Source organism: Lipotes vexillifer, unplaced genomic scaffold (assembly GCF_000442215.2).
Source record: "Lipotes vexillifer unplaced genomic scaffold, Lipotes_vexillifer_v1.1 scaffold76, whole genome shotgun sequence".
Classification (NCBI taxonomy): Eukaryota; Metazoa; Chordata; class Mammalia; order Artiodactyla; family Lipotidae; genus Lipotes; species Lipotes vexillifer.
The window spans coordinates 2,003,509-2,031,134 of NW_006773751.1; the positions used below are offsets into that span (position 1 = coordinate 2,003,509).

The 27,626-nt window shown below is 51.1% G+C and overlaps 1 protein-coding gene across 1 annotated transcript in view; it reads right to left on the reverse strand.

The window, feature by feature from the left end:
* The window catches only part of LHX4 (LIM homeobox 4), a 46,182-nt gene extending 20,588 nt beyond the window's left edge, over positions 1-25,594 (reverse strand). The window contains exons 1-2 of the mRNA XM_007448516.1: positions 25,290-25,594; positions 7,474-7,645 (exon numbers count right to left, since the gene is read on the reverse strand). Coding sequence (XP_007448578.1) covers positions 7,474-7,645; positions 25,290-25,365 — 248 coding nt within the window. The 5' untranslated portion in view covers positions 25,366-25,594. The remainder of the gene's footprint in view (positions 1-7,473; positions 7,646-25,289) is intronic.
* Between the last annotated feature and the right edge of the window lie 2,032 nt (positions 25,595-27,626).

Below are 27,626 nucleotides of genomic sequence, written 5' to 3' on the forward strand. Positions count from 1 at the left end.
AGCACTGGGCTCGGGAGATTCAGGGGCCATGGGGGCAACGTGGCCAAAGATGGGCTGCAGCAGGAAGGCACAGACTGGCAGAGAGGGGATCGAGAGGGGAAGGACAGCCGATTAGAAAAGCTTCCAGCGGTGCAGAGGTGTGGTGACAGGGGACGGAGAGAGGAGAGAGGCAGTGGGAATGGAAAGAGAGGGCCTTTTGGAGGTGGGACCCCGTGTCTCGGTACCTGAATGGCTGTGGGTGGGAAGTAAAGGAGGGAGGAGGTTGAGCCCCAGTGATTAAGAGAATGGGACTGGCTGCTGCCAGCTGGTGTGTTTTAAGCTGCCCCCATCTCCCATTCCCATGTCACCCTATCCCTCTTTGCCTAGGGACCATGTTCCCACAGCCCAGATGCCATCTGACTCCCAGGCTGATTTGCAACTATTTGGTTCCAAACAGATTCTCCCAAGGCAGAAAGGTCTCCAGTATGCAGGTTCCAGAGATGTCAGGAGGCCTTCACTGAGAGCCTGGGCTCTGGGAGGGTGGGCAGGCACTGCTGAACGGGAGGCCTCCGGGGCAGGCAGATAATCCGTGGACTCATCACCGCCTGATATACCGCCTCAGGTCCCAGGGGGAACTGCTCAGCTAAGTAATTGCTTCTGCCTTGATTACAGGCCTTTGCAAATGACTATGGGCCTGGTCCCACCAGTGTCTGAATCTTACAAATGTCCCCACGCACAGCTACTATCTGGACCATCTGATCGTTACCTTAAGAGGTTTAATTTGCTTAGCGAGGGAATTAGACTGTAAACTATTCGGAAATTATGGAAAGTCACACGTCAAAGAGACCCTCCCCTTGTGAGTTCTTCAAGCATATTTTGCTAGAGTGTGTGTGTGTGTGTGTGTGTGTGTGAGATGTCCTAACAGGTGTGTGGTTATCAAAAATAACAAGTGGCTCAGCAAGAACCTGGCCCCAGATTGGACCACAACCAACCCCAGAACTGAAGTGGCCTCTTCCTGGGGCAACAGAGTACAACCTAGCTAGAGGCAGCCACACAAGAACAGGAGGGACCCTCCCGCCAGAGCTGGGAACCCCGCTTTGGGAAGTGAAGGCTGAGGGCTGCACTGCCACAGAGCTCTGGACCACACAGGGAGGGATGGTCTCCTGTGGGGAAGACTCACGGCAGCTCCGCACACCAAGAGGTGGACAGTTGTTCCAATCACCTGACCTGTCCTTGCCACTGGACAGGCCCCACCTCCCTCCCCAGGACCCCTGTCTGGCCCAAGGCCTTTTGTAGCCTCTGCCCCAGGACCCTCCTTTTCTCTTTTTTTTCTCCTCCCTACATAGATATGCCATCACGGCCTTAACAGGAATAGCTACCAATAATGATGGCTACTGAACACTTCATTTTACTCAGTCCTCATAGTAACTTTTGAAAAGTAGACATTTTTATTCCCATCCCTTTTTCGAGACGGGAGAGGGAGGCTCAGAGAGGTCTAATGCCCCAAATTCACACTGAGCCTGGATTCAAACCCAGCGCCTGGTCCCTCTTCAACATCCACCTCGGAGAGAGGTTTCTGGGCCCTTATCGGCCCATCAGGCCCATATTGCCCGATGTCCTGTGGGCGTCTGCCCAGCTGAGGGATGGAGGCCCTGGTCAACAGAGTGACTGGCCCAAGGTCACTAACGAAGACCTGGCCAGAGCCAGCAAAACTACCCTGCAGCTGGGCCAAACTCAGAGCGAGCCGGAGCTGAAACAGGCTGTTCTGAACTGCGGGGATAAATCAGCAGCTCCCAGGCTCCCAAGGATGCCGCTTACCTGCCCTTGGCTGACAGCCAGGCTGACTGCCTGGAGACTGACCGGCTGGGGGAGGGGACACAGCTCCCCAGTGACAACGGCGCAGCAGCCCTCCATCCCGCTGGGTCCCCGCAGTGCCAGGCAGGTGAAGGCCTCAGGGGGAGGGAGACACCCCCAGAGAAGCATGAAGTTTTAGACAGGACCCCCCGGAGTGGCAGTCACCCCAGAACGCCTCCGACTCTTCCCCATGGCCCCCTCTGGCAGGCAGATGCCAGCACACATACCTGGCGGCCAGGGCGTGGCTTGAAGCTCCCCACAAGCCTGGGATGTTCTTAAAGGCTGTGCTTTACCTTAAAAACGTACACGGACTCTTGCCCTTTCTTTGATTGTATAGCTGTTTGTTTTCATATTATTAATAATCACTGGTTTGTTTCTCAAGTCTTCACGTAAATTGGCATGGCATCTTTGTCCCCGGCCCACTGCCATGTACCCTCTCCACCTGCCAGGCTACCCCCGCCTCCATCTGAGGAGTTCTAGGCCTTTAAAAGTCATTTCAGTGGGAAGGTCTCAAAGCTGGAGAGAGCAGCGGGCAGGAGAGGTCAGCTCAGGCCCAGCCCGAGGGAGAACTCTGCCAGCTGGTCCTCCATGGCCGCAGGTCAGGTGAACACATCCAGGGCCAGAAACCCAGAGATACAGCACCCAGCATGAAGCACCCAGAAGTGCTAGACACAGTTTACACACTATCTTCTTCCATTGGTGGCGCAGTGGTTGAGAGCCCGCCTGCCGATGCAGGGGACGCGGGTTCATGCCCCGGTCCGGGAAGATCCCACATGCCGCGGAGCGGCTGGGCCCGTGAGCCATGGCTGCTGAGCCTGCACATTCAAAAACCTCATTCCCTTATCCGTTAAGAGGTGACATTCTAACCCACAGAGTTGCATTTCATAGCAACTCTGTGGGTTAGAATGTCACCTCTTAACGGATAAGGGAATGAGGTGCTCAGGAAGGCCTAGTCACTTGTTTGCTGACAAACAGCTTGTAAAACACAGGACAGGAATTCAGTCAAGCTCCGTTTGGGTTCACCAGACCACTCCACTGATAAAATAACTCCCCTTTGCGAAATGCTACTGTGTACCAGGTCTTCTAAAGCAGCCACCATTAGCGTTCCCATTTTTCCTGCAGAGGACACTGGAGCTCAGAGATGTTAAGGAACTTGCCTAAGGACCCCAGCACTTGAACCAGTTCCTGGAGCAGAAAACCTGTTTTCACCACGCCTCAGAGTAAGGGAGCTGCCAGGCTCATCCCAGGACCAAATCAGTGATGAAAAGGGGGACCCGGAAGCCCAAATCCCAGACCCCTGCTCTCCCCAGGCTCTAGTCCTTTTGCAAGGAGCCAGGGATCCTCCACATGCTGGGTGCACAGTCCAGAAAAGACCTGTTCAGCAAATGCGACCCAAGGAGTTGTTGGCTCCCTGGCTTGCGATTCAAATTGTAATAATCTTAGAAGCACGCTGTATGAGTCAACTAAGCCTCTCCTCTCAGGCCCCAGAATGTTATTTCCTTTGGAGAAGGGGAACCAAGGACCCAAGAGTCAAAACAACAAACAGCAAAAATCAGTTTAACAGCCCCCGCCCTTCAAACAACATAACAACCACAGAGTGCAACCTTCCGACAGCACTTCTTTCTGCCAGTGCACACGCCAACATCGCCCTCTGCTGCCAGTCACCGGTACGACCATGTCCCACAGGCTGGAAGCTAGTGGGAGCCGACCTCCAGCTTTCCTCTCTGTGCCCCCCTCCACACTTTTGGGGTATTACACACCTCCAGCGGGGCACTCCTCACATTACAGTCTTGAGTCACAAAGCTTCACACAGAATAAAAGATGCCCCTGGAATTGTGCAAAGCAGTGATGCTGCCCCTTGTTATAGGCAAAGAGATTTAAAATATTGATCCTGGAACTTAGAACCACAGTGTTGATCGGTGAGGTCAATGAATCCTGCCCTCTGCCTCCGAGCCGGGCTTTGGGGCAGATATCATAAAAGGACACTGCTTTTTCTTTTTTCTTTTTCTCTTTTACTTCAAGGAGCATAGAGAAGATGCCTCTGACCAGGCATCTTCCAAGTGCCACGGGCACAAGGGACAGGCAAATCCAAGTGCATGGCACCTGCTGGCCCTCTCTCGAGGCTGCTGGTGGTGACACCTGCAGCCTGGTGTGAGACGAGGGAGGGACCTGGCCTGCCTGGGACTGCCCTCCCCTCCTGCCCCACCTCTTGTTCTCTCTGCTCCCAGTGTCCCTCTGCACATGTGCCATCTGAAAGCAGGTGCCTGGTGACCTTTAATGAGCTGTAATAAGGAGCAGACCCACCCATTCTGTGACCAAATCACAGCCTGAGCCCCAAGTGGGCAGCAGGTCCCAAGACCCCTGTGGATGGGAGGTGAGGCCGCTCTGACCGTAGACAATTCCCCCTCTCTGTCCTCACCAAGGACTGTGACTTGCTATACCAAACCGTACTGCAGATGTGCCTTCCTGTACCAAACAGCCATGGTCCCCAAAAGCTGGGTGAGGCCTGACTGCCTGTAAATCCATGTGGCCTCCCTAGGACTCCGGAGGTGCCCGACCTTCGTGTCTGATTTTGCCCCTCCATTGGCAGTGGGGAGAATCACCAGTTTTAAATCTCTCTCCACCCAGCAGCCCCGTCACAGAGTTAATGACCTGGTTTCAGCACTGAATATGCGGCCAGCTCCCCTGCTTTACAAGAGGATCCAGTCCTGAGAGTGGGCTACTTTAGGAAGCAGGGCAGTCCTGTGGAAGAAGTGGGGCTAAATAACGGAGGCATCCTGGGCCTCTGTGACTCGCAGGATGCCAAGCCAGGTACAGAAGAAACTGGTCCCCACAGTGCGTTGTGAATTCACTACGTAATCTACTCTCTGTTGCGTCAAACCCAGCGATGGCCTGTGGGCAAGGCTCGGGGCCAGGTGCGTGGGGAAGACAGAAAACTGAGTGACTAATAAGCCTTTCCTCAAGCCAACGGGGAAGATCAAACAGGTGCGTGAGGAATGAGCAAAGCAAGCAGCTCATGCTGAGTCATCGGGAGAGACAAGGGGCAAGGTGGCCAGGCCACTGGGGGGCTGGACTCACCGTCATGGAAGGATGGGGAGACCTTGAGGGGGTGGACGATGAAATAGCTGGGAAATGGGGCATCTTGCTGGGGGCATCGGGTACCCAAGGAAAGCAGTGAGCTGGATGGGAGGCTGGGCACAGGGTGGAAGGCTCTGGCGGCACAGTGCTTCTGGGATATTCTGTAGGCAGAGGGGGCCCTGCCGAAGGAGCTGGGCTCGGGGTGTCAGGAGCTGAGCTGGAGTGGGGGAACGCTGGTCTGGTGGGGAGGTGTGTAGGCAGCAAGGGGTGGGGAGATGAGCAGGGACATTACTGATAAGCAAGGCCATGGAGACAGGGGCCCAGGGCAACGGCCTGGGTGAGTAATTGTCACTTGTATTTCTGGTCTCGGGCTAACGGCTCACAGGCCTATGCTAGTCCCTCCTTAGCCCATACCCTGGGCTCCTCCCGGCTCTAGAGCGACCCTCTTTCCTTACCACCTACTTCTGCCAAACCCAAGTCTACACTTCAGCTGCTGCCACCTCCCCTTCCCCCACCCGGAGGCAGCCAGTCGAGGTCCAAACATCAGATAGGGCCCTAGGGCAAGGCTGGGGCTCACAGGAGCTTCTCTGGTGACAGAGCCCTAGGTCTGTGGTCCTGACAGGTCTTGCCTGAACCCCAGCCAGAATTCTGACCCAGGGACATCTCAGCACCTATCCTGGAGCTCACCGAGGATTTCCAAATAGGAGGATGATGCGCTGGCCCTGGAAGCAGGGACAGCTCAGCAAACCCCGACGGCCAGGCCCACCCACCCACTTCCTCCTGCCCTCCTCCCCCCACGCACGATGACACTCGGCCCATCCAGGGGCCCATTAGAGCTGCCATGGTGCTTGGCCACGGCATCCATGAGGGAGGAAGGCAGAGGCAAACGTGCTGCTGAGGAAGGATGTGGGTAGAGGGGACGGAACCACGTAAATGCCAAAATAAAGGCAACAGGGCGAGGGTCAGAGGTGGGGAGAGCAAAAGGAAGATGGGAGAAAGGGGAACAGTCCACAAAAAAGACTTAGAGGAAGAAGCAGAGGCCCATCCCTCAACTGGAACCATCAAGGATTCATTGGGTCTGCCTGTGCTAGCTACTGCACCACCCTCAGGGAGCTCAGACATGCACACACACACACACAGACATGTGCACACACACACACACACACACACACACACACACACACACACACACACACACTCCCAAGGAGAGAGCAGTGCTTATTTGACCAAAGTGTGATGGTGACAATGAGTGCTACCTTCTGAGCACAAGCCATGGAGGCAGCCCCTGTGGTTACCAAGATCATCTTTAAAGTGCTTTTCAACTCATATTGGACTAACCAAATTTGAGAATCCTCAGAAATTCAAATCACTTATTCCCCGCAGTTAAACCTTGGGGAGGATTTGTGAGAAATCATGTTCTGTATCAGGACTGGCACTTCTCCCGATTTCTCCTCCCTGTCTCCAGAAAACACATCCTCTGAAGGATGCACACCATCTCTCCGGGGCTTGTTCATTTGTGCCCAGTGTGTCCCGGTGCTGGTGAGCCTCCCGGCAGTCCCCCCACGCTCCACGCACCCCATGGGCCACCCACACTGGGCTCTGTGTCGCTGACAGACACCCCCCACCTCCTGCTCTTGGCTTTGCTGTTACCAGCTGGCCCACGTCATTTGAGGCATCAGCCTAAGTGCCTCAGGTAATAAATTCTTGGAGAGAAGTCTCAGGCTAAACGCCACGGAAAATAAATTCTAGGAGATCCCCTCACTTTGACCTAAAGTTCCAACATGATTTGTTTCTGATGGACCCAACCCCAAAATGAAAAATCAAGGACAGTCTTAAGAGCTAATACTCATGTATCAGGCAAGTATCCTAAGGAATTTACACATGTTGACTCATTCAAAACTAACAACCTATTATTATCAGCCCCATTTTACAGATAAGCAAACTGAGACACAGAGGAGTTAAATAACTTGCCCAAGAGCACACTGCTAATAAGTGAGTTCAAACCCAGGCAGGGTCTGAGCTCTAAACCGTCACACAAAACTGTCATATTTCCATTGAAGTTGATGACACTGTCTGAGCCTGGCTCAACCCCTACCAGGAGCAACACTTCTCTGAGACCCTAGGAGCAACCATAGAGATGCCTCTAGATTGGGGGCGCAAAATTCAAAGTACCACTCTGAAAGCCGCAGGAATGATACAGCCAAGTGCCCTGAGGCACCAACTCACCAAGACAGAAAAAGCAACTCGTTCTAGGATTTGCAGGGATCCTTTGTCAGCCACCCTGGAGAAGGCTGGCTCTTGCCTCCTGCTGGCTCCCCACCCATGGCCCTTGCAGAGCTCAAGTGAGGCCGAGATTCTGGGCCTCAGGGGGTGATGGGGCCGGTGATCAAAAGGGGGCCCTCAAAGAGGAACAGCCTCTCAGCACCAGGATTCACCCACCCCACCCAGGGTGGACCCCCGCCCTCCCCACCCTGCCTTACTGAGAGCTTCCCCCTCACTGCATGGGGGAGGCAGTTAGATCAGGGCAAGGAGAGCAAGGTGCACCCCCCAGCTCTGACTTACTTGAAGAAGTCTTCCTTGCAGTAGACGCTCCCCGCCCTGGAGAAGCACCTGTCAGCTAGCTGCATCTGGCAGTCTGCACACTTGAGGCAGGAGCTGTGCCAGTGTCTGTCCAGGACCTTCAGGATGAACTTGTCCAGGATATGCTGGTTGCAGCCAGCACACTGGGGGATCTCTGTGGAGAGAGGAGAGAGAGGCAATGTAAGACTTCTGTACAGCACCACTATCCAGGTGCTGTTTGGATGTCTTCTCATTCTGCTTGTTTTGGGAAAGGACATAAGCCAAACCCTCAGGGCTGCCACATACAGTTGTACAGGTTGTACACTGCACAAAGGTGCCTGGTCAAAGGAGTAGGTTGGGACTGAAATCCAATCCATGCTTTGCTGGCCTGGCTTTGGGTGGCTTTGACCCAAAGGGGTTGCCTGTTTCTAAGAGCACCACAAAGCTAGCAGCATCAGCTAACTCCACTTTTGCCAGCTGCAATTCCACAGCCAATGGCCAGGAAGACCCAATAACATTCACCTTTATTTCTATGACATTTTCACTACTGGGTAGAATCTGTGCTAAAAACCTCAGCCTCTAAAGTAAGCCCTGCCTAAGCATGGACTGAGAGGTCATCTGGCATAGAAAGCAAATGATATGTTGGGGGTGGGTAGTGACCAAAGTCCATGCCTGAAGGTATTCCTGGAGAGAGAATCTCAGTATTTTTTTAAATTTAATTTTATTTATTTTTTTATACAGCAGGTTATTAGTCATCAATTTTATACACATCAGTGTATACATGTCAATCCCAATCGCCCAATTCATCACACCACCCGCCTTGGTGTCCATACGTTTGTTCTCTGCATCTGTGTCTCAATTTCTGCCCTGCAAACCGGTTCCTCTGTACCATTTCTCTAGGTTCCACATATATGCGTTAATATACGATATTTGTTTTTCTCTTTCTGACTTACTTCACTCTGTATGACAGTCTCTAGATCCATCCACGTCTCTACAAGTGACCCAATTTCGTTCCTTTTTATGGCTGAGTAATATTCCATTGTATATATGTGCCACATCTTCTTTATCCATTCGTCTGTCGATGGGCATTTAGGTTGCTTCCATGACCTGGCTGTTGTAAATAGTGCTGCAGTGAACATTGGGGTGCATATGTCTTTTTGATTTATGGTTTTCTCTGGGTATATGCCCAGTAGTGGGATTGCTGAGTCATATGGTAATTCTATTTTTAGGTTTTTAAGGAACCTCCATACTGTTCTCCATAGTGGCTGTATCAATTTACATTCCCACCAACAGTGCAAGAGGGTTCCCTTTTCTCCACACCCTCTCCAGCATTTGTTGTTTGTAGATTTTCTGATGATGGCCATTCTGACTGGTATGAGGTGATACCTCATTGTAGTTTTGATTTGCATTTCTCTAATGATTAGTGATGTTGAGCAGCTTTTCATGTGCCTCTTGGCCATCTGTATGTCTTCTTTGGAGAAATGTCTATTTAGGTCTTCTGCCCATTTTTGGATTGGGTTGTTTGTTTTTTTTAATACTGAGCTACGTGAGCTGTTTATATATTTTGGAGATTAATCCTTTGTCCATTGGAGAATCTCAGTATTTTGAGAGAGTCTCCTGAGAGAGAATCTCAGCATTTTAATGAAATGCAAAAGATACCATCGATTAACTCAATCAACATACCCAACTAATATGCCTTCATGTACTGCAGACAGGAAAACTAGAAACTGCTTTTCCAGATTCCCTTGCAGCTTGGGTTCCGAAAGTGATTTAGAGTCTGCCAATCAGATGAACTTATTTAGAAGAGACTTGAATTCAGAACCGAGTTGAATGGAGCCTGCCAAGAGGCAGCCTCTCACTAAGCTGGTGTGGATCATGGCAGAGGCTACAGGGTTCTCTGGCTTTAATGTCCTGAGCAATCATGGCAGAAGCAACAACATTCTGGGGGCTGGGAGTTATTCCCAGCAGCTTGGGCCAGAACTGGCTCCACTGAGTTAAAAGTCATCTACTACATATCTGGTAATTGATCACTCTCCACTTAAATAGTGAAAATGGATTCTGTTGTCTGCAACTGAACCTGAACCACTACCGCACCCTGTTCCTGTGCTGGGTGACTTCCTATCCAAGGTCTGTTTCTCTGCCATCCCATCTCTACCAAGGGATTGCTCAGGGGGTTGATAGTATTTTGAGTCACTGAATTAGTTTCAAAATGGTCAGGCTTTCACAGCTGGATGAACAAATAGTGCTAGCATCTCTAGCCAATTTCCCTGGTCCTTTTCCTCAAAAAAAGGGAAGGTAACAAATGTTAAGAACAAAAACATAAAAGTGCAAGCATCTGGCCTCTTACGGTAGCATCGTGATATAGCATGTCATGAGACTGGTAACCCTGGGGTTTCTCACCTCTATTATAAATAGCATTTTTGCTAATTGTTTTTTTTACACACCGTCTTTCCCATCAGAAGGTGAGATCCTCAAGGAGCAGGAACAGCATTTCTTTCTCAGTTTTGTATCATCCATGCCTAGCACAATGTCTGGCACACAAGAGTAACTCCACAGATATTTTTCACCAGATAAATTACTGATCAAATCCTCTCTAAGAAGCTCACTTGAAACAGTTCTTCACTAGTTTTTCCTGCACACCCCAAAATGTCAACAAAAGTACTAAAACCAAATCTCTCGTGAGATTTCGTGAATCTAGTGTTTCTTGATTCATAACAAGTTTGTTGGCTGTGATATAATTTTAAAGTGTTGAAATAGGGAATTAGTCTCAAAGCATTAGGGGGAAAATTTAAGCACATCTAAACCTATGTAGAGAGAAAGCTTTCTCAAGTATTAAGTTATCTGTATCTAAAACTTTCAGACACACGGTTGGGGCATTCACTAACTGTCATCATTAGCCCTGTACACACAACTGTCTATCTTGGACCCAATTAAACCCCAGCACAGCTTGTTTCCTTCATGGTCTTGGCAGCCACCACCATTTGCCCAAAAGTCATACTCACTAGATTCCTTGCGCTTTGACCTGATTCTCAGACCAAAATGCCCCATGAAAACTACCAGACACGTGTAGCCCTGGACACTTGGTACCTGTCCCAGTTCAGATGGGATTTTCTTTTTATCTCAAAATATTTCCTCCTTGGCAAAGAAATTGTTCAATCAATAAGTACTTACCAAGGAGTCCCAGAAAAGTGCTAAACACATGACAGCTATACGAATTTCCATCAAATAAGAAGGGCTAGGTAGGACACAGATGAAGACCACAGATTCTGAAGCCAGATCTGCCTAATTTTGTATCCTGGCTCCGCTTTCTAAGATTGAACAAATTACTTTGCCTCTCTCTGCCTCAGTTTTCTCACCTGTAAAAGTGGGGTGATGATAACAATAGTACCTGGTAGAATTGTTGTCAAGGTAAATGAATCCATATACGTAGGACGGGACTTGGTATACAGTAGGTGCTCAGTAAAGGTTTGCTATTATTAGGAGATAAGATAACTGCAGTAACCAGGTGCTCGAAGTGGTGCTGCTGGCCTGAGAGTAAGGAAATTTACGGGCCCAGGATCCTGGGCTTGACCTCATTGAACTCCCACTGAGAATCCCCGCAAAGATGTCAAGACCCCCCCGCGGAGGTTCAGAGAGGGCCCACATCACACAGCAATTATGCCGTGGTTGGGTGGGGGGCGTGCCTGGTACCTCCAGGCAGGTGCCCGTTCAACCACACGCCTGCCTCTCTCCAGGGACCATCAGGGACTGGCATCCCTGGAGCGGCCAGGGAGGGTTCCGAGAGCAGGGCCCTTACCAGCTGGAGGTTGGGAAAGAAGAGGTGAGACACTAGGGAATGAGGGGAGGATAACCTGGAGCTCCTGTGGTATGACAAGTCCAGCCTGGGCAAGCGGTGGAGACAACACAGGTAAACCTGGCCATTAAGTGGGAAAGGGTGTGGATCTCCCCTGCAGGAATTCGCATCCGGAACTGTGGCAGCTGCGGAGCCAGGGGCTTGAGGAAGGAGGTGTGGAGGAAGATTGCTCAGGCATCTTTTTCTTAAAGGAGGGGAAGGAAGCCCTAACGAGAAGCCCTCCGGCTCAGGGAAGAGGTGTGCCGACGGGCGGGTGCCGAGCTGCAGGAACCTCTGCCCCCGGAGCCGAGAGTGCCCGGCCCGACCTGTGTGTCGCCGTGGACCACAGGCCCCGGGGACACGGCCCGCTAGGGATGTCTTTGTCCCAGGAGCCAGGCAGCCGGCCAGCGGAGGCAAATTAACCCCTGGAGACGGTTGGGGGTTGGGGTCTGGGGACGACCCTCGGGGCGCGAGCCCCTCCTTTCCCGCACCACGCCCTCTCCTCGGGCCAGAGGGCCGCCAATTCCCACCTAATTGTTGTTTGGCCTCCGAGGAAAGCGGTTATATTTCTCCTCCTGGCCACAAATGCATGGGGATGAGGGCGAGGATGCATGCCCGTAAAATTTATTTCGAGCAAGGTATCTACCGGGAGCCTTAATACGATGAGTATTCAAGAGAGAATACATTAAGGCTAATGTATGCGGGAAGGGCGGGCAGGGGAGTTTTAGAGGCTTGGAAGCTGAGGCAACAACACTAAAAGCAGTAGACAGCCATTTCTTTCGACCTCCAGCTTGCAGGGGATGCGTCCGGCAGGGACAGGCTGGGCTGCCCAAACTAGGGGTTCCCAGAGAGAGGCCTTGGGACCCAACTGGGGGTCCTTGAGTCTGGCAAAAATGTAAGGGACATACTAAGGGTGCTTTTTAAGTTAAAAGAAAACAAAACCTTTCCCACTGTATTCCACTGTAGATTTTGAGAGAGAGAGCATTTTTAAAAACAGAGATAGAAATGGTTTAAGAGACCCACAATATACCTATAGTAATAGTAAAACCAGGCAACAAGAGCCTGTTATAAACTGTGCCAGGTCCTAAATGTATGTTTCCTCAATCCGCACAACTTGGTGAGGGAGGTGTTATTATCCCCAATTTACAGATGAGGAAACTGAGCCTGCGAGAGATCAAGCAAAGTGTCCAAGGTCCCACAACGAGGGAACCAGGATTTCAACTAAGCCTGTGTGCGAGATGGGCTCACCCAACCCCAGAGCTGGAGGGTCTGAGACATCACCCCACCTGCCTTGTTCTACCCTGTCACTTTATGGAGGGTAAATGGAGGTGGAGGGATAGTCTCAAAGCTGCTCTGTGTGCAGTGACAGGAGTAGATGAGCCACTGGCCTCTGGTGCTCCCCAACAATTAGGCAAATGGAAATGTCTGAGGGACAGATTTCCATCCATTGGACAGAGTATGAATGTGTTGTAGGGGACACACACCTAATGCCCAAGGAGGGCTGGGAGTGGGAACCGCTGTCCGGCTGATCCCCTCCACCCAGCTGCAAAGTGCCAGCTTGTTGATGGCATCTGTCAAGTTCAGATTCATCCCCGCCTGTGACGGGGTGGGGACCTGTGAACTCAACCCCACACTTTAGTAGACGGTGCTCCATGCAATTATTTAGATGAAATAAATGTGTGAAATATGAGCGAGCTAGAAAATTTTAAAGAGCAACAAAACAAATCTTTTTTTAACCTACAATAAATTATGATATTTTTTATAATTTGGAGAGTCCGAACAGAAGTTATACAGGTTTCCTAAGCGAAATAAAGTCGTAACCAAAATTTCCAAATCCCTAGTAAACTCAGCTTATTCATGCAGTATTTGATATCACGAAATTTTACTTTAAAAACTGGAGTTTAAGCAGATCCTTGCACTCACTAAGACAGAATTTGATCTATAAACTCAGTTCCTGATCCAAGGAGTCGTTTCATTTAAAATGAAAATTTTTATCTTATCTGCAGGAAAGTGTTCTGTGGTGATGCTCTCTTCTGGGGCTCTGCAGAGAGTAAACCCAGGCATGAAAAGACAGCAACATCCCTTGAACAGACAAGGAATCTGTGGAGATGCTGGACCACACAGTACAATACACTCCCATCTGCAGGGCCATCCACCAGCGCCCAGGAGAGACACGGCCCAAGGCACAGACCTAAGCCCACAGGGAGAACAGCTGTGTGTACACAGCTATCCAAGCAGACACCATCAGACACACTCACACAGACACATACACAAGTCAGATGTACACACATTCACACATACTTACAACATACACAAAGACACAACACAGACATACTCACATATACACTCAGACACACAGAGGAAAACACAATCACAAACAGAGATACACTGAGACATACACATACATAGACAAAGGCACCCACACATACCACATTCACTTAGACACAAACACACCTGCACATATTCACATATACTGAGACACGCATATTTAGCAGACACACATACTCATATGTACACACACATATACCACAGATACTAACACACACTCACACATGCACACAAACACATGCACACACATATCCTGATACAAGGGCTAAGGCATTGTGATTCCAGGAAAAAGCCAATTGCTTCTGAAGTCAAGCTGTGTCTATGGAAAGGAAGCCATCTCCGAAACGAGGGAGCTGTCCAACTCTGGAGCGGTGGGGAGAGTGGGCAGTGAGTGAAATAGAAAACTAGGGGGAACTGGAAAATTTTGCTCAAAGACCTTTTGGGAAAACTATTGAGGGAATTTGAAAGTTTTCAGTTCTGTTAAGAGTTTAGATCTTCAAATTTTTAGGTCTGCCAAATTGTTTACAATAAATCCCAGGCCAGATTCTGAGATTCTGATTCTACCATGTATGTGATTTTGGACAAATTGCTTAACCTCTCTGAGCCTCAATTTTCTTATCTGTAAAATGGAGATAATAACACCAGTCTCTGGGGTTGTGGTGTTGTGTGATCATATCAGTTAATGAGTATAAAACCCTTAGCCCCAAAATACATTTGTCCAAGCTCAATGGCCAGCTCCCTTCTCCCTTTTCCTGACCAGCCACCAGCAATACGGATTTATATATTTAAAGTGTATCAGAATTATTTCATGCTTCTTTATTTCCCAATATAATTTTCCCGCCGCCCCTTCAAAACACTCAAAACTGTCCTCCACAGCCCTAGTTCTAAAGCATCTGGAAAATGTACAAGCCTTTCTGATCAACATTATCCCAGAGTATGAACAGCAGATAATGCAACATTACAAGATTCAGTCTTTTTGGAATAAAGAAATGTCAGATTCTTTCTTCCATAGAATGAGGGCAAATTTGCCAGACCTTGGTCCCTTCCCCACATGTGAATGGTGAGAGTGGGGAGGTTAGGACCACCAACTGCCTGACCTCACTTCACTTTTGCTTCACTTTTGCAGGTAAGAAAGGACTGAGTTCATATTAACATTTGAGGCTTCTAGTATTTTTCTTAGAGACATCTAAATGCCCAATGGTGAAGTGACTATTTCTTATTTGATATGAAATAACTAAAAACCCTTTGCCTGTAGCCATAACCTACTTCTTCATCAAGGAAGCTTATAAAACACACAACGTGATGCCCAGCCCCCAAATCACCTGAGTGCCCTAGTGGAGGTACAAGGGGCTTGTTTTTCAGAGTGGCCCATCAAACAATGGACTCTGTTTTAAATCTCCAAATTCCTCCGTTAGTGAAGTTTCAGAAAGCTGGGAAGTGGAAGAGATCAAAGGTCTGATGTGGTCTGTGGTAGATCAAATTGCCCTCAGCCCTCTGGTGATATAGAATAAGGATTGTGCATTTTCATTCCCCACTCAATGTTTCTTCATTTCCAAGAAACTGCTCTCAAGGAACCAGGGGCCACCATGAAACATTTCAGAAATGGTTTGTATTTGTTTGGTCGATTTTAATTCTTTGAAAAAGGGTGTTTTCTGTCTCTTTGGTCACAGAAGATGAACAACGTGAGGAAAAACATTTTTTTCCACTAACGAGACTTAAAACTAGAACCAACGTACTTGACGATGACTTCTAAAATGTATTTAAGAAAGTGCACCTTTCTGGGAAAGTGGTTTAGAATTTCAGATATTTCCATTGGACTCATAATGCAAGTGAATACTTTAATATTTTAAAGACAGGTATTCTGTACTGGTCGGAATAGTGTTCAGAACAGAGTAATATTTTGTAAAATTTGGACTTTGATGGGCCGCTTTGGAATCCTGCAAGACATTATTGCTTTTTCACTACCTTTTGGACAAACAGAGTTCTTCTTTTTGTTTCACAAACAATTTGGCTTGACAGCCTAATGCCCAGGAAAAGGTTTTCCTTGCTTCTTTCTGGATAGGGAGCTGGTCCAGGGGAGATGCTTCCAGGGTCCCCCGTTTGCAGACCCCACAATGCTCCCTATCGGCTTGGCCATCCCCTTAAGACACCCAGGAGCACTCCAGCCTGCGGAGGGTGTGGCTCCCTCTGCAAAACGGAACAAGTTTAGCAGCACTTTGAACTTTGTCAAGTGCTTGCAAATCTGCAAAAGCTCATTTACTCCTCCTAGAGATCCTGAGAAAAATGAACCTCTGATCTACATTTAAAAGGGTTTCCCTAAGGGTACACAGTTGGGGGCCAAACTGGGGCTGGAACCCTCTTTTTTCTCTGGGATAGATTCCGGGGCTGACTGAAGACCAAGGCTTCCAACTGTGCTCACCAAAGCCACCTCTGTCTGGTGGGTTTCATCCCAAATCCTTTCGCTGGTAAGTAGTTTTTTTGAACTCCGTCTTAAATAACATTTGGCCCATGTATGTTTCCAAAAATACACAATTTTATTTATTTGTTAAGTTTTTTTTTTTACTGACTACAAAAAAAGCCAAATGGGGCTTTAAGGAAACACATACATAATTGAAATATTATGCAAATGTTTTTCTTGGAATTCTCTAGTCCTTCCCCACATAGAAGGGGGAGAAAAATTAACGGCAGACAATGCTGCTCTGTTACCTAAGGTTCTCTGAGTAAGAAGGAAGATGGTTTTGAAAAGGTGGGTTGGGAAAATAATCTCAGTGGGGGCTTATTGATTTCGTCTGGGAATGACTAATTCTAAAGTGTGTCAACATAAGGCCACAGGACATATCAAGTATGATACCAGGCCTGCCTAAACTCATACCTAAGTTCTGGAATATCCAAATCTAAGAATTATAACAGAGGTACAGTTAAATTAAATTAATTAAAAGTTCTGTTATTCGATACATATTTTAAAAATAAAACTTTCCAAATCAAAGTCACTGCCATCACCATGGACAATAAAATCCTGTTTTCTGGTCACAACTCTCCTTTTAAATCACCTGATAACTGTGACCTAAGGAACAGAGGACTGAGACCAAGGATGCAGTTTATATGACAAATCATAACTAGATGTGTCTGGTTTTTTTCCCCCTCCTGGCTCTTTATTTGCTATTTCCCTATTAAAGACAATCCATTTTTATTGAACAGTTTAGGGTTTCCTTATTTATATGTTCCCTTATTCTAAACCAATGTATCTTGAACAGCCCATAACATAATTTTCCAAAATGTTTTTATTAACTTTCTCTTAAGGGATCTCAATAACCTAGTAAGAATAATCTCATAAACAACACAGCTGAAACACAAAATTCCAATATTAATTCTTTTAAACTTAAGGATAAAAGGTTTATTGAACTTTGTGATGGTGATGGCAGCATTAAATATAGTAGTAATCTGGGCCAGCCACAAAAATATTGGGAAGAGTAAAAAAAAAAAAAAAAAACCCACTGGTATCACATTTAAGGTAAATTATATTCTCTAATATAATTCTATTCACTTACATACTTTGAAAATACTTCAGTCTACATCTTATCTAATTTCTAGTTTTTTTTCTAATTTGTCTTGACAAATGACTCACAACTAGGAAGAAGTCAGAAAATCCTTTTCATATCAGAAATATCATGCCTAACGTTCTCTTTTCCCTCCATTTCTCCTCCAGAAGCCTTCCCACCACGGGTCCTATTTGTTTCATTTGGTGGTTTGAGGTCCCTTTGAAAATCTCCTTTGTTCTTCTGCCTAGCTCAAAAAATAGTAACCTCTTCAATAAAAGATCAAATTCAAAAGTATCCTGGAGACAATTTTGATGTTACCACTTTAAGGCTGAATCTGAATAACATTTTAATAGGAGGAGTCCCATAGTAAATAAAGTAAGAAATGTAAACATATCTTTGCAGGTACAGAATTATCTTCTAGATTATATACTGACACAGAATTAGTCATCTTCAGTAGGATATTGAATATTCTCAGTAATTGCAAACAAAACAGAAAAATCACATTACACAAATCCATGACAGTCTATGGAAATGCCGTAGACGTCTATTTCCACTCCATTTTTCACATTTAATCATTGCTAAATCTCCACAACGTATTTTTCTGATGTCTCATTCTGTGGCAATATTCCATATGTTTGGCAACCGGTCCCTCATAAGAAGAAACTTTCAATTAATTTGGCCGCAAGTTTTCTATTAAGCTATTCCCAGAACCAATCCCTTAACCCCCTAACATTATAATGAAAACAAATTATACTTTAAAGGCACTTGGGCATGAGATGCCGCAGTAAAACATCTGTGACTAGACCCAGATTGACAGAGGGAAGGGGAGTGGGGCGATCTGAGAAAAGAAATCCACCAAAATACAACAGGAGTTAGGAGTTGCCTCCCAAGATGATTTTCCAGTCCGCCACTAACACAGTTAACCCAAAGTACATTTTCCAAGGGACAATCAATTTCAGTTTTGCCAATTAAACCCAACCTGTCCACCTACCCCCAACTGCAGTGCCTCAGAATGGTTGATCTGTGTTCCATTTTGATCAGGGTTCCGTAAAACTGAGGACTAAAAAAGGTACAACCTCACAGCGGCATGTGAGGTTTTCTTCCTACAGCAAACAATAGCCCAGCTCCAGGGCTGCTTCTGTTCTGGACCCAGAAACTGCTCTTCCCTCCCAGGCCTCCCGGGAACACAGTGAGAGATGGATCTCACCTCTCTGTAGCTTGCTGGGCACTCAACCCCCAATGGCACCCCGGTGCTCAGAATTCCTGCACAAACACATGCTCCTCCCCGCAAAGGAAGGAAGAAAGAGACAGGGGAAGGAAGGGATAAAGGAAGTAGAAAGAGAGAAGGAATACAGACATTCAAGCCACGATGGAATTTTACTAAAAACAGTAGACCCTGTTCGCTCACATTTGGGTTACAGGCATTGTTAACAACGCATTCCAGGAAGGGAGGAAAGGCGGAAAACCATTACAAAAGTAAGCCCCACCCCCAGCCATCTCGGAACCCAGCAATCTATACAGTAATGCATCTGGTGCTGCCATAGCAAACTGCTGTTTCAGTCTGTCTCCAACCTTAGGTTTCCCAAAGTGGGTAAGATTACTCCTTGCGTCCACTCAGCAGCTAAACTGGTTCCAAGTCTCTCTGCATTCCAAAGCTTCTCGGCCCGAATCCTGATAAATTTCCCTAATTGAAAGAAATGGCACAAGGTCCCTCCATCCAACTCCACCAAACCTCCCCCTCCACAACTCCTTAATTTGGAGAAGATTAGTTGCCCAGGGAAAACCACAAGATATCCACCATTACTGACTAAATCAAGAGGCTCGAAGGAGATTCCTTAACAACGTGATAGAAAGAAAGGTGAGTCCCTGTTAACTAACTTCCCAGTCTGGATGACTGCAGGTGTGACTGTCTCCCTCCCCTTCCTCCGCTGCAGCCCTCCCAGCGCCTGAGTCTCTCCGGGTTCTGTCTGCTAATGCGGTGCTAAGTAATCGCTAATTGACTGTAGCAGAGTGAAAGGACACTAAAATCCGAGGCAAAAGGGAAGTGTTAGGACAATGGAAATATTTAGGACTTGAGGCTGTCTACACCTGGTCAGCGGGGTCATCAGGTCACTGTTCAAAATCCAAGACGCCCCTGTGGGCTGTGTTTTGTCTACTCAATGGAAAGCCATTGCTTTGCCGGTTTACCGCCTGCCTCGACCCCCACCTCACCTCTAGGACTCAATTTTTAAAAAATCGACCCTGGTATTTGGTCGCGTAGGCGGTCCCCAAGACGTCTTGAGGACTCACGTTGCTCTAATCCCCAGAGCGTTCAGCCTACATTCTTGTCTTAACCCCGCTTTGTTTTCGGCGTGTCGAGAGGGAGGTACAACTAGCTTTGGTATTCCTTCCTTTAACTTCCGCCGCTCCTGGTTTCATCCCGCCCGGGCTTTTGCTAGTAATTCTTCTTCCTGATTAGTTTCACCCTTCAGAATCCTTTAAAAGACATTCGCCCTGCCTTCTTTAAAAAAAAAAAAAAAAAAAAAAAAAAAAGGTCTCATCCGTGATGAAGCCAACCGCTGAGCCCCAAACAGTGAAGCCTGCGCTGAGTGCCAGGCCGGCCGCGGCTTCCTCTGTAGGATGGTGCGTACAACCCGCGACCCGCTCCATTTCTTCTCGGGCACACAGTGTTACCAATTCCCTCCCCATGTCGAATTTAATTTACAACAACGGCTGCGCAGGTACAGACCTCGTCTCTCTTGAGCCTGCCACATTTCAAGCGCTCTTCAAGTTCCGCTGAGCGCTGGGAGCCCAGACGAGAAGGCGGGCAGGGCGCGCGCAGCGCAGGGACCCGCCTGCTGCCTCCAGGCTCTGTGCCGGAGGAGCCGCTCCCAAAATGAACCGCTTTCTAAGGGTTAAAAAGTCACGGAAAGACTTGTGCCGCCAGCGTCGGGGGTTAATTTTGTCTTCCCAAATTCTTGGTGCGAAATGGGTATGCGGAAGAAAAGAGCTTACTGTCTCCGCTCTCTGGCCGCGCTCCCACCTGCCGCGCCTCTTCGCGCGAAAAAAGTCTGCCCGGCTGCAAACAGGTAGGAAACTGGTTCCGGGTTTGGCCAATCCCAGACCGCTAGGGATAATAAACTAGGAAGAGGAACGGGCAAGGTGGACGGAGGGAAAGGGCCAAAGAGCAGAAATGCCTAATGCGCCGCGCGGTGGCCGTCCCTCTTTTGCCCCCTGCTCAGTTGCGACCTCCACTCGGGGCGGCTGGACGCGGTGCGTGCGAAGCCGGCTCCGCGGGAAGGGCCGCCCTGTCCGCACCTGCCTCCCCTAGCGAGCCCTCAAAATCCCAGGGCGCGCGGCAGGCTCGCTCAGGACCTTGCGCCGCCCATAGGTGCGCAGCAAACGCTTTTGTCATCGTCAGTCCCCCGGGCCACCCAGGCCGGCGCCTGCCCGCGGGGCGGAGGAGCTCTGCCCTGGTGGCGGCGAGGTCACGCAGGTCGCGCTCCCAGACCCGAGGACGCCGCTCCCGCCCGATCCCACCTGGCTCTGGTTTTCCGCGAGGATGGACCGCGACCGAGCGAGGAAACCACTCGAGCGGAGGTCCTATCTCCTCTCTTCAGTCCCGACTTTTCGTCTTACCTGTACACGGACATGGGACCGCTCAGTGCAGACCTTCGCCCCTCACCCGCCCCACCTGCCTGCTCTTTGTCCTGGTTAAATCGTTAATTCCTCTCCCTGAGCGCCCTGAGACTGCGGCTTCCCAGGCGGGCTCCCCTCCGCCCTCTCTGCCCTCTCCGATCTAGGCATGGGAACGGAGGAGGCCGGAGCCAGCGCGCCCCTCGGGCGCCCTCGGCCTCCCGCCACCCCAAGCGAGGCACGGCCGCAGTCACCCGGGTTTCTCCAAACTCCCTCTGGCTGGTGCGTGGCTCTGGCCCGACGCTGGGACGGGATCCTCGCGGTTGGAGAATCTGAATCCCCAACCCGCGAGGCCCGAATCTGCCGACGGGGACAGCCAGTCTGACCTTTAAAAGTTGGCCCGCCCCTGACAATATTTTTTGTGACGCGGGGAAGGAGGTTTGTGGCGTCGGGGGCTGCTGTTTGGATATCTGTACTGGAATCTGATGGAATTTCAATCTCTCTCTCTATATTTGTTTTTTCCTGGCACCACGAGAAAAGACAGGAGTGGGAAGAAGAGCAAATCCCTGCTCTAGAGTTTGAGAGAACTGCCCACCGGGAAGTGAGCTCACTCCACCCTTAAGAAATGGCCTACAAGAGGATAAGGTCGGGGACGAGGATTCTAACGCGACCAGTGCAGGGAGCCTCACCCCACGCAGGAGCGCCAGGAAGGGAAGAAAGGGTAGTGGGGCGACCTGAGGAGTCCTTCGCCCAGATCCTGCCAAATACAAAATCAAATGCCCTTTCCCCACAGCTTCGGGGTTCACATGAGCGCAAGATAGATCTTTTAGGAGACAAGCAAGGGATGGGAGACGCCCGGGCTGGCTTCTCATTTACCACTCCCAGCCTGGACCCGGCGAATCACTCCTTCCTCCCGCGGGGCTGGCCTGCTCCCTAGCCAGCGTTCCGGGATGTCCGTTGTCCTTTCCTGCGAGCCCCGGGAGACTACGTGTGAGATGGACCAAAACCGAGGGCAAGGGGCGGATAAAACGCCCACCTCCCTGGACATCCCTCACTATTCCCAAACGTCTTGGTCAGCAAGAGGGGCCGACAGGACCCAGGTGCGTGGGGGAACTGCTGGATTCGGGGAGGAGAGAGGTTCGGAGGAGGCTAAGAGGCCAGCGCACCCAGCGCTGGGTTAGGCGCTGTGGGGACTCGGACCTTGGCAGCCCTGAGGGAGGCAGCGGGGACGACCCCAGACAAAGGCAGGTTGTGCCGGAAACAAGAGAAACCAGCCACCCTAAATCGTGGGCCAAGTAGCTGGGACGCATCAGTTTAGGACGAAGTCCTTTTGTGAACCTATCCACTGGCGCCCACAAAACAAGGAACTCTGCGCGTCCTGGATGTGACCCCGAGGGTGTCGAGGGTGTTGCCTCCTGCAGAGCACTCCCACCACTCAGAGCAAGGAGCCGGGGTTCGAGTTCCTTAAAAAACACTGACCTGAGGCGGCGAGAGGGGGGCTGCCCCGCCCACCAGTCCGCGCTTTGGGCGGGGGCGGGGTGTTCTATTTCTCTACCCAAAGTTGGTCTCGGATTGCTCCCAGCCTCCTCCCTCCGGATTCTCCTGAGCTTCTTGCTCAGGCCTACGCCCCTCAAACGGATAAAGACCCCCGAGTTTGTCCGGAGAAGCCCCAGCCGGGCGCGGCCCGATCGGGCGACCCAGGGGCTCTCGGAGCGGGAAGGCCGGGACCTGCTCCGCAACCTCTGCACGGAAAAGCAGGAGGACAGCAATCGCTTCAAAGACCAGGCCACCCAGGAGCGAGCAGTGTCGGGAGGCGCTGTGTGTGGGGGGCGCACAGGGTGTAAGGAAGAAGGCCACCAAAAGAGAGAAATGATTACATAATTTGATAACGTCTTCCTGAAGGGAATGCGCCTCACCCATCCCTCCAAAGCAAAAGACTATACTGGATCCTAACCCCTAAAACACCCCTAGAGGCCAAGGCACGAGAGGCACTGAGGTTGGGGAATCTCTAGACCTGCGCTGCCAAGTGCTCCATCTGTGGTGGCCCAGAGTGAAGAACCAGAACCTGGTGGTGGGGTGGCAGGTGACCCTTCCAGTTGGTAGGTTGGAGGGACCCCTGCGGGAGAGCCTTTCTGTTGTCTCCTCCACTACCAGGTTTAAACACCCACAGCCGGAGATGAACCCCTCTTCCTCCCTGAGGCCCAAGGGCATGTCCACCCCACCCCCCCGTGGAATTCTTGGGTCCGATGCCCCAAGAAAGAGAATGATTGGGTATATGTGCCAGAGGGGGCCAGTCCCCCAGTGCCCAGCACCAACAGCTTAATAGCCAGAAGCCAGATCTGCTGCAATGGGGGAGGGTAAAACCCACACACATCCCCAAAAGAAAAAAAAAAGCTGATCCCAAAGCTTTCAGGGATTGGTCCCCTAAATTTTGGCCAGTGCCTCCTCCAACCCAGGCCACAGAACCAGGGCAAGACAAAAGGAAGGACAGACCAACCCCTCCTGGTTCAGCCTTGCCTCACTGGACCACCCTAGAATGAGAGTCCCCTTCTCTACCTCATTAAGTTTTCCACAGTTCCAACCCAGACGCCGAGGCCTGACGAACTGTAGCTCTGAAGGTGAGTTCTAGGCAATTTAGGAAATCGAGCTCCTGACGACAAAATCAAAGCTGTCTCTGAGTAAGAAAAACAAAAAGTGAGACCTTCTGAGAGTGTGTCCTGCGCATCCAAAGAAAGGCTATCAGAGCAAAACCCACCGTCTTACATTGCGGTCCTAAACAGAGGCCACCTATGGACCACAACTATTAAAGCACAGCTGTATCGGGTAACAAGGACACGAGTCACACACACCTGCGCCCACTCACACACTCCCCTCACTCGCGCAGAGGTACAATCAAGCTGCAGCACCTTTGCCAGGGTTTGTGTTTGTGCAGGGACTGACAATCCACTCCCTCCCTGCCCTCGGTGGGCTGGGGTAGTAAGGAGTCAGTGAATCCCGAACGCCTTCCACAGACACATCTTAACGGTAAATTCCCCAAGGCACAGCGCAGACTTGGAACTGTTTGCCAACAGTTGACAGAAAAAGATACAAAACATAGCTGTAGTATATAGTCAAGGAACGACCTAAGTAGGTTTGAGTGAAGCTATCCTCTTCTAGTCCCTTCTCACAAACTTCCCAGGAAGTCGCGGGGTAGGGGTGTGAGGGGACAGACACGCTCGCCAGCCTGCCTTGGAGGTACTACTGGGGCAGAAACCATGTCATGGAGATCCGGGGCGCAGGAGGGCGCGCTGCTGCGCCCTAGTTCCTAGGTAGGCACCCTCCGTGGATGAGCCGGTCCTTACTTAAACCTCAAGGATGTAGCTATCGGTCCACTGAAGAAGTCGCGGGCGGAAGCAGAGCCCCTTGGCGAGCAGAGGGAGGGAGCCCCTCTTCTCTCTACCGTGCCCAGGGGCTTTCCGCAGAACCCGCGAGGCTGCGGGGCAGGGCTCACGCGGCGCCAGCCAAGCGAGCGCGACGCCACGGGACCTGCTCTGGCCTCCGCACAGACTCTCCATCGAAGACCTCGTTCACCAGTAAAGAACAGAGAAAATTCTCACCGGGAAAATCCCTGCGCGCGCGCGCGCGCGCGCGCACACACACACACACACACACACACACACACACACGCACGCACCTGCGGATAAACAAGCCCCGAGCTCCGGCCGCCTTCCTAATTTCGGGCACGGGAAAGAAAGCGCCCGCACATCCTTCTCTCTCCCCTTTCGAATCCGAACCATACTGAGAGCCTGCTCTCGCGTCCGCCAAGGCTGTACCCCGAGTTCACAACTTCGTCCCGGTGCTTCTCCCTCCTTTCATTCCTCTGTTAGCTGGAATATGGCGAGTGGACTTCCTCACCAGGAGCCGGCAGTCCCTGGCGGCGCAGGCGGCGGGCGCCGCGGGCAGCAGCGGCTGCGGACGCACCAGGCGCGCACGCCCTGCGCGCGGGGACAGCGCGTGTGGCCTGGGCTTCTGCGCCGCCAGCCCCGGGGGCGGGGGACGCGCTCTCTAACTTCCCGCCAGCTGGGGTGAAGTTGCACTAGCGGTACTGCGAGCTTTGACCGTAGCCCCCTCACCCGGCGGGGGAGGAGGGTTTGGGGGACCACCCCAGCGCTTAGGCCTGGCCTGCAGCTCTTTCCTCTGGTGTCTGTCCCCAGACAGCACTCTCCCCAAGGCTCCTAGAAAAAACATGGGCTGTGGATGCGGGGTTCGGTATCCCTAGGCTCACCTCAAGCACCATCCGGGAGGCTTTCACTTTCGGCCCCCAAAAGCCAAGGGCCAGGCCCTTCAAACGCACTCTGGCTGGTGGCCCTGCCCTGTGACCTCCTCTGCGCCCGGGCCGCCGGCCCGTCGCCCCGCCCGTCCCCTCCGGTTCAGGCTACGCGCAGCGTCCGGCCCGCCCCAAACCGGCCAAAGCTGCCGGCCGTCTTGTTATCAAATTAAGTCAGCGAGAAAGGGGGGTGTCTTACGTTGCATCGGCACACCAAGCATCTCCGGGAGCCCCTTGACAGCCCCCTCCGCGGGGACAGCTGCGCTCTGCATCATCTCCGAGCGAGAGCCAGCGAGTCGCAGTCTACGGAGATTTCTCGTTCTCTCGCTCAAGCTGGATTCAGAAATTTGAAAATAATAAAAAACCCAACCAGACCGCCGAAGTCACGGTGGAAGCCGGACCCTCCGCCTCTACAGGAGGATTCCACAGGCTGCCTGGCCCCCTCCCCCCGCCAGTCCTCAGTCTGTTTCAAATCCCTTTGATCTCGCTCTCCCGGGTTGGTGCACATCCCGGGTTGAGGAGACGCTGTTGCTGCAGCTCTGGCTTTTTTCCCCTCCTCCCTCCCCCCGCCCGCTTCTCTCCCCCTCCCCCTCCACCCTTCGCGTGCCGGCCGCCCAGGAGGCCGCGGTCACCCAGGCATTTTGATTCATTCACACTGCAGGAACGGCCGTGACGTCGCTTTCCGCAGGGAGGCCCGCCCTTCAGCCAAGCCCCCCACCCAGCAGCGAGCGGCGGACCCAGGCCCGAGTGGTGGTGCTAGCGCCCTGAGAGAGGCCGGCCGGGCAGGAGGGCCGGACCGCATGGAGCGGGGCGGGGCCTCACGGGCCGTTCCCCCTGCTCCCCGCGGTGCGGGCTAGCGCCCCGTGTATAAATACTGCAGCTGGCTCGGCCGCGGCAGCAGGTGGTCCCGGACGGCCGCGTCTGGGGCTCGCAGGTTTCCGTGGATCCTCTCGGGGTTCCGGCCTCAGCCGGCGGCTCGTGTCCTCTCCGCCCCTCCGTTCGAACCAAGGGGCTGGGAAGGGCGGGGCAGGCGCTCCGGAGGCCTGGGTCGCACGGCGGTGTCTTCCCGTCGCGCTCTCTTGGTCCCGGGCTTCTCTCGGGCGGACGGAGCGTGCTCCGTAACTAGATGACCCCATCCTCCTCCCCCTCCTCCTCCTCCTCCCCCTCCCCTCCGGCCAATTCCTGTCCCCACCCAGGACGCGGGGAGTCACGCAGCGGGCTGCGGCGGGCCGAGGAGAGCAGACAGGGGCTGCGCACGGAGGTGGCAGGGCGCGGGCCCCCGGTGCGCGTCCCCGCACGCCGCGGCCTGCAGCCCCGAGTCGGTTCCTCAGTCCTTTCCCGCCCCGTCCCGACTGCTCTGCCCGCGTCCTCTCAGCTTGTCCTGCCCTCGGTCCTCAGAGACAGCTCTGCCTCAGCGCTGCGACCGCGGGCGTTTTGAACAATTCCCCACCTCGTGTGTGCGGGGCGGCAGCGAGCACACCACCCGAGGGGCTAACCAGCAAAGGCGTGTGTGTTGTTACGGTATTTACAACACACACACACACACACACACACACACACACAGAGCAATTCTCAACGCGAGTTCCTGGAGGAAATAAAACAGAAGGCCCACCGCTGGGACAGGTCTCCGCCGAGGTTTCCTCATGCTTCATCAGATTCTCTACGCCGCCTGACCGGCAGACGCGGAACACCCAACCCCCGGACCCGGCGGCTTTCTGGATCCCAGAGCTCGCGACACCGCCACTCGGAATTCGTTCTAGATGTAGACATATGTGTAATCCCAGCATAGTGGGGTCCAGCCCGGGTGGGAAAGGGAACTGTGTGCTCTCTCCAACTTTACAGCGTGTCCCCTGCTTTTTCTCCTGGCGTTGTCCCCAAAAAGGGGACACCAGGGTTTGTGAGGGACAAGCATGAGTGTGGGAGCGGATGGCATGGCTGCCAGCGCTTAGAATTTGTTTTCAATGAAGTCACAGTGACTTCTATGTGACCTAGTACTGGGTTGGCATCATCTCTTGCCCTGTTTACCTGCGAGGTAACTCCAGGGCACAGGAAAAAAGCCAAGAACCCGGTGACATTTTCAGTGTTTACCAAAATGTTTTCTACAAAAATTTAGCTAGTAAACAAACACGAGGAAATGCCAGCCTCATTAAGAATCAAAGACACGAAAAACAAAGCATCGTAGCACTTACACCTTTTTTGTCTGTTCAATGAGTAAAGGGGGGCGGATGGTAGAATTCAGTGCTGGTGAAGGTTACTTGATACTGCTACTCTCACAAATATTGTTGGTGTGCTTATAAGCTCTTAAATTCGTTTGGAAAGCAATTAAGCAATATGTATCAAACCCATACATTTTTCATACCCCTTAGCTCATGAAATTCCACTTTTGAGTGTCTATTCCACAGAAATAATAAAATTCGAAACAAGTTTCATACATGAAGATGCTTATTACAGCATTACATTTTGGAGAAAAATAACCTAAATATCCAACAAAAGAAAAGTAATATACAATTATTGAAACTAATTATGAAACCTAGCA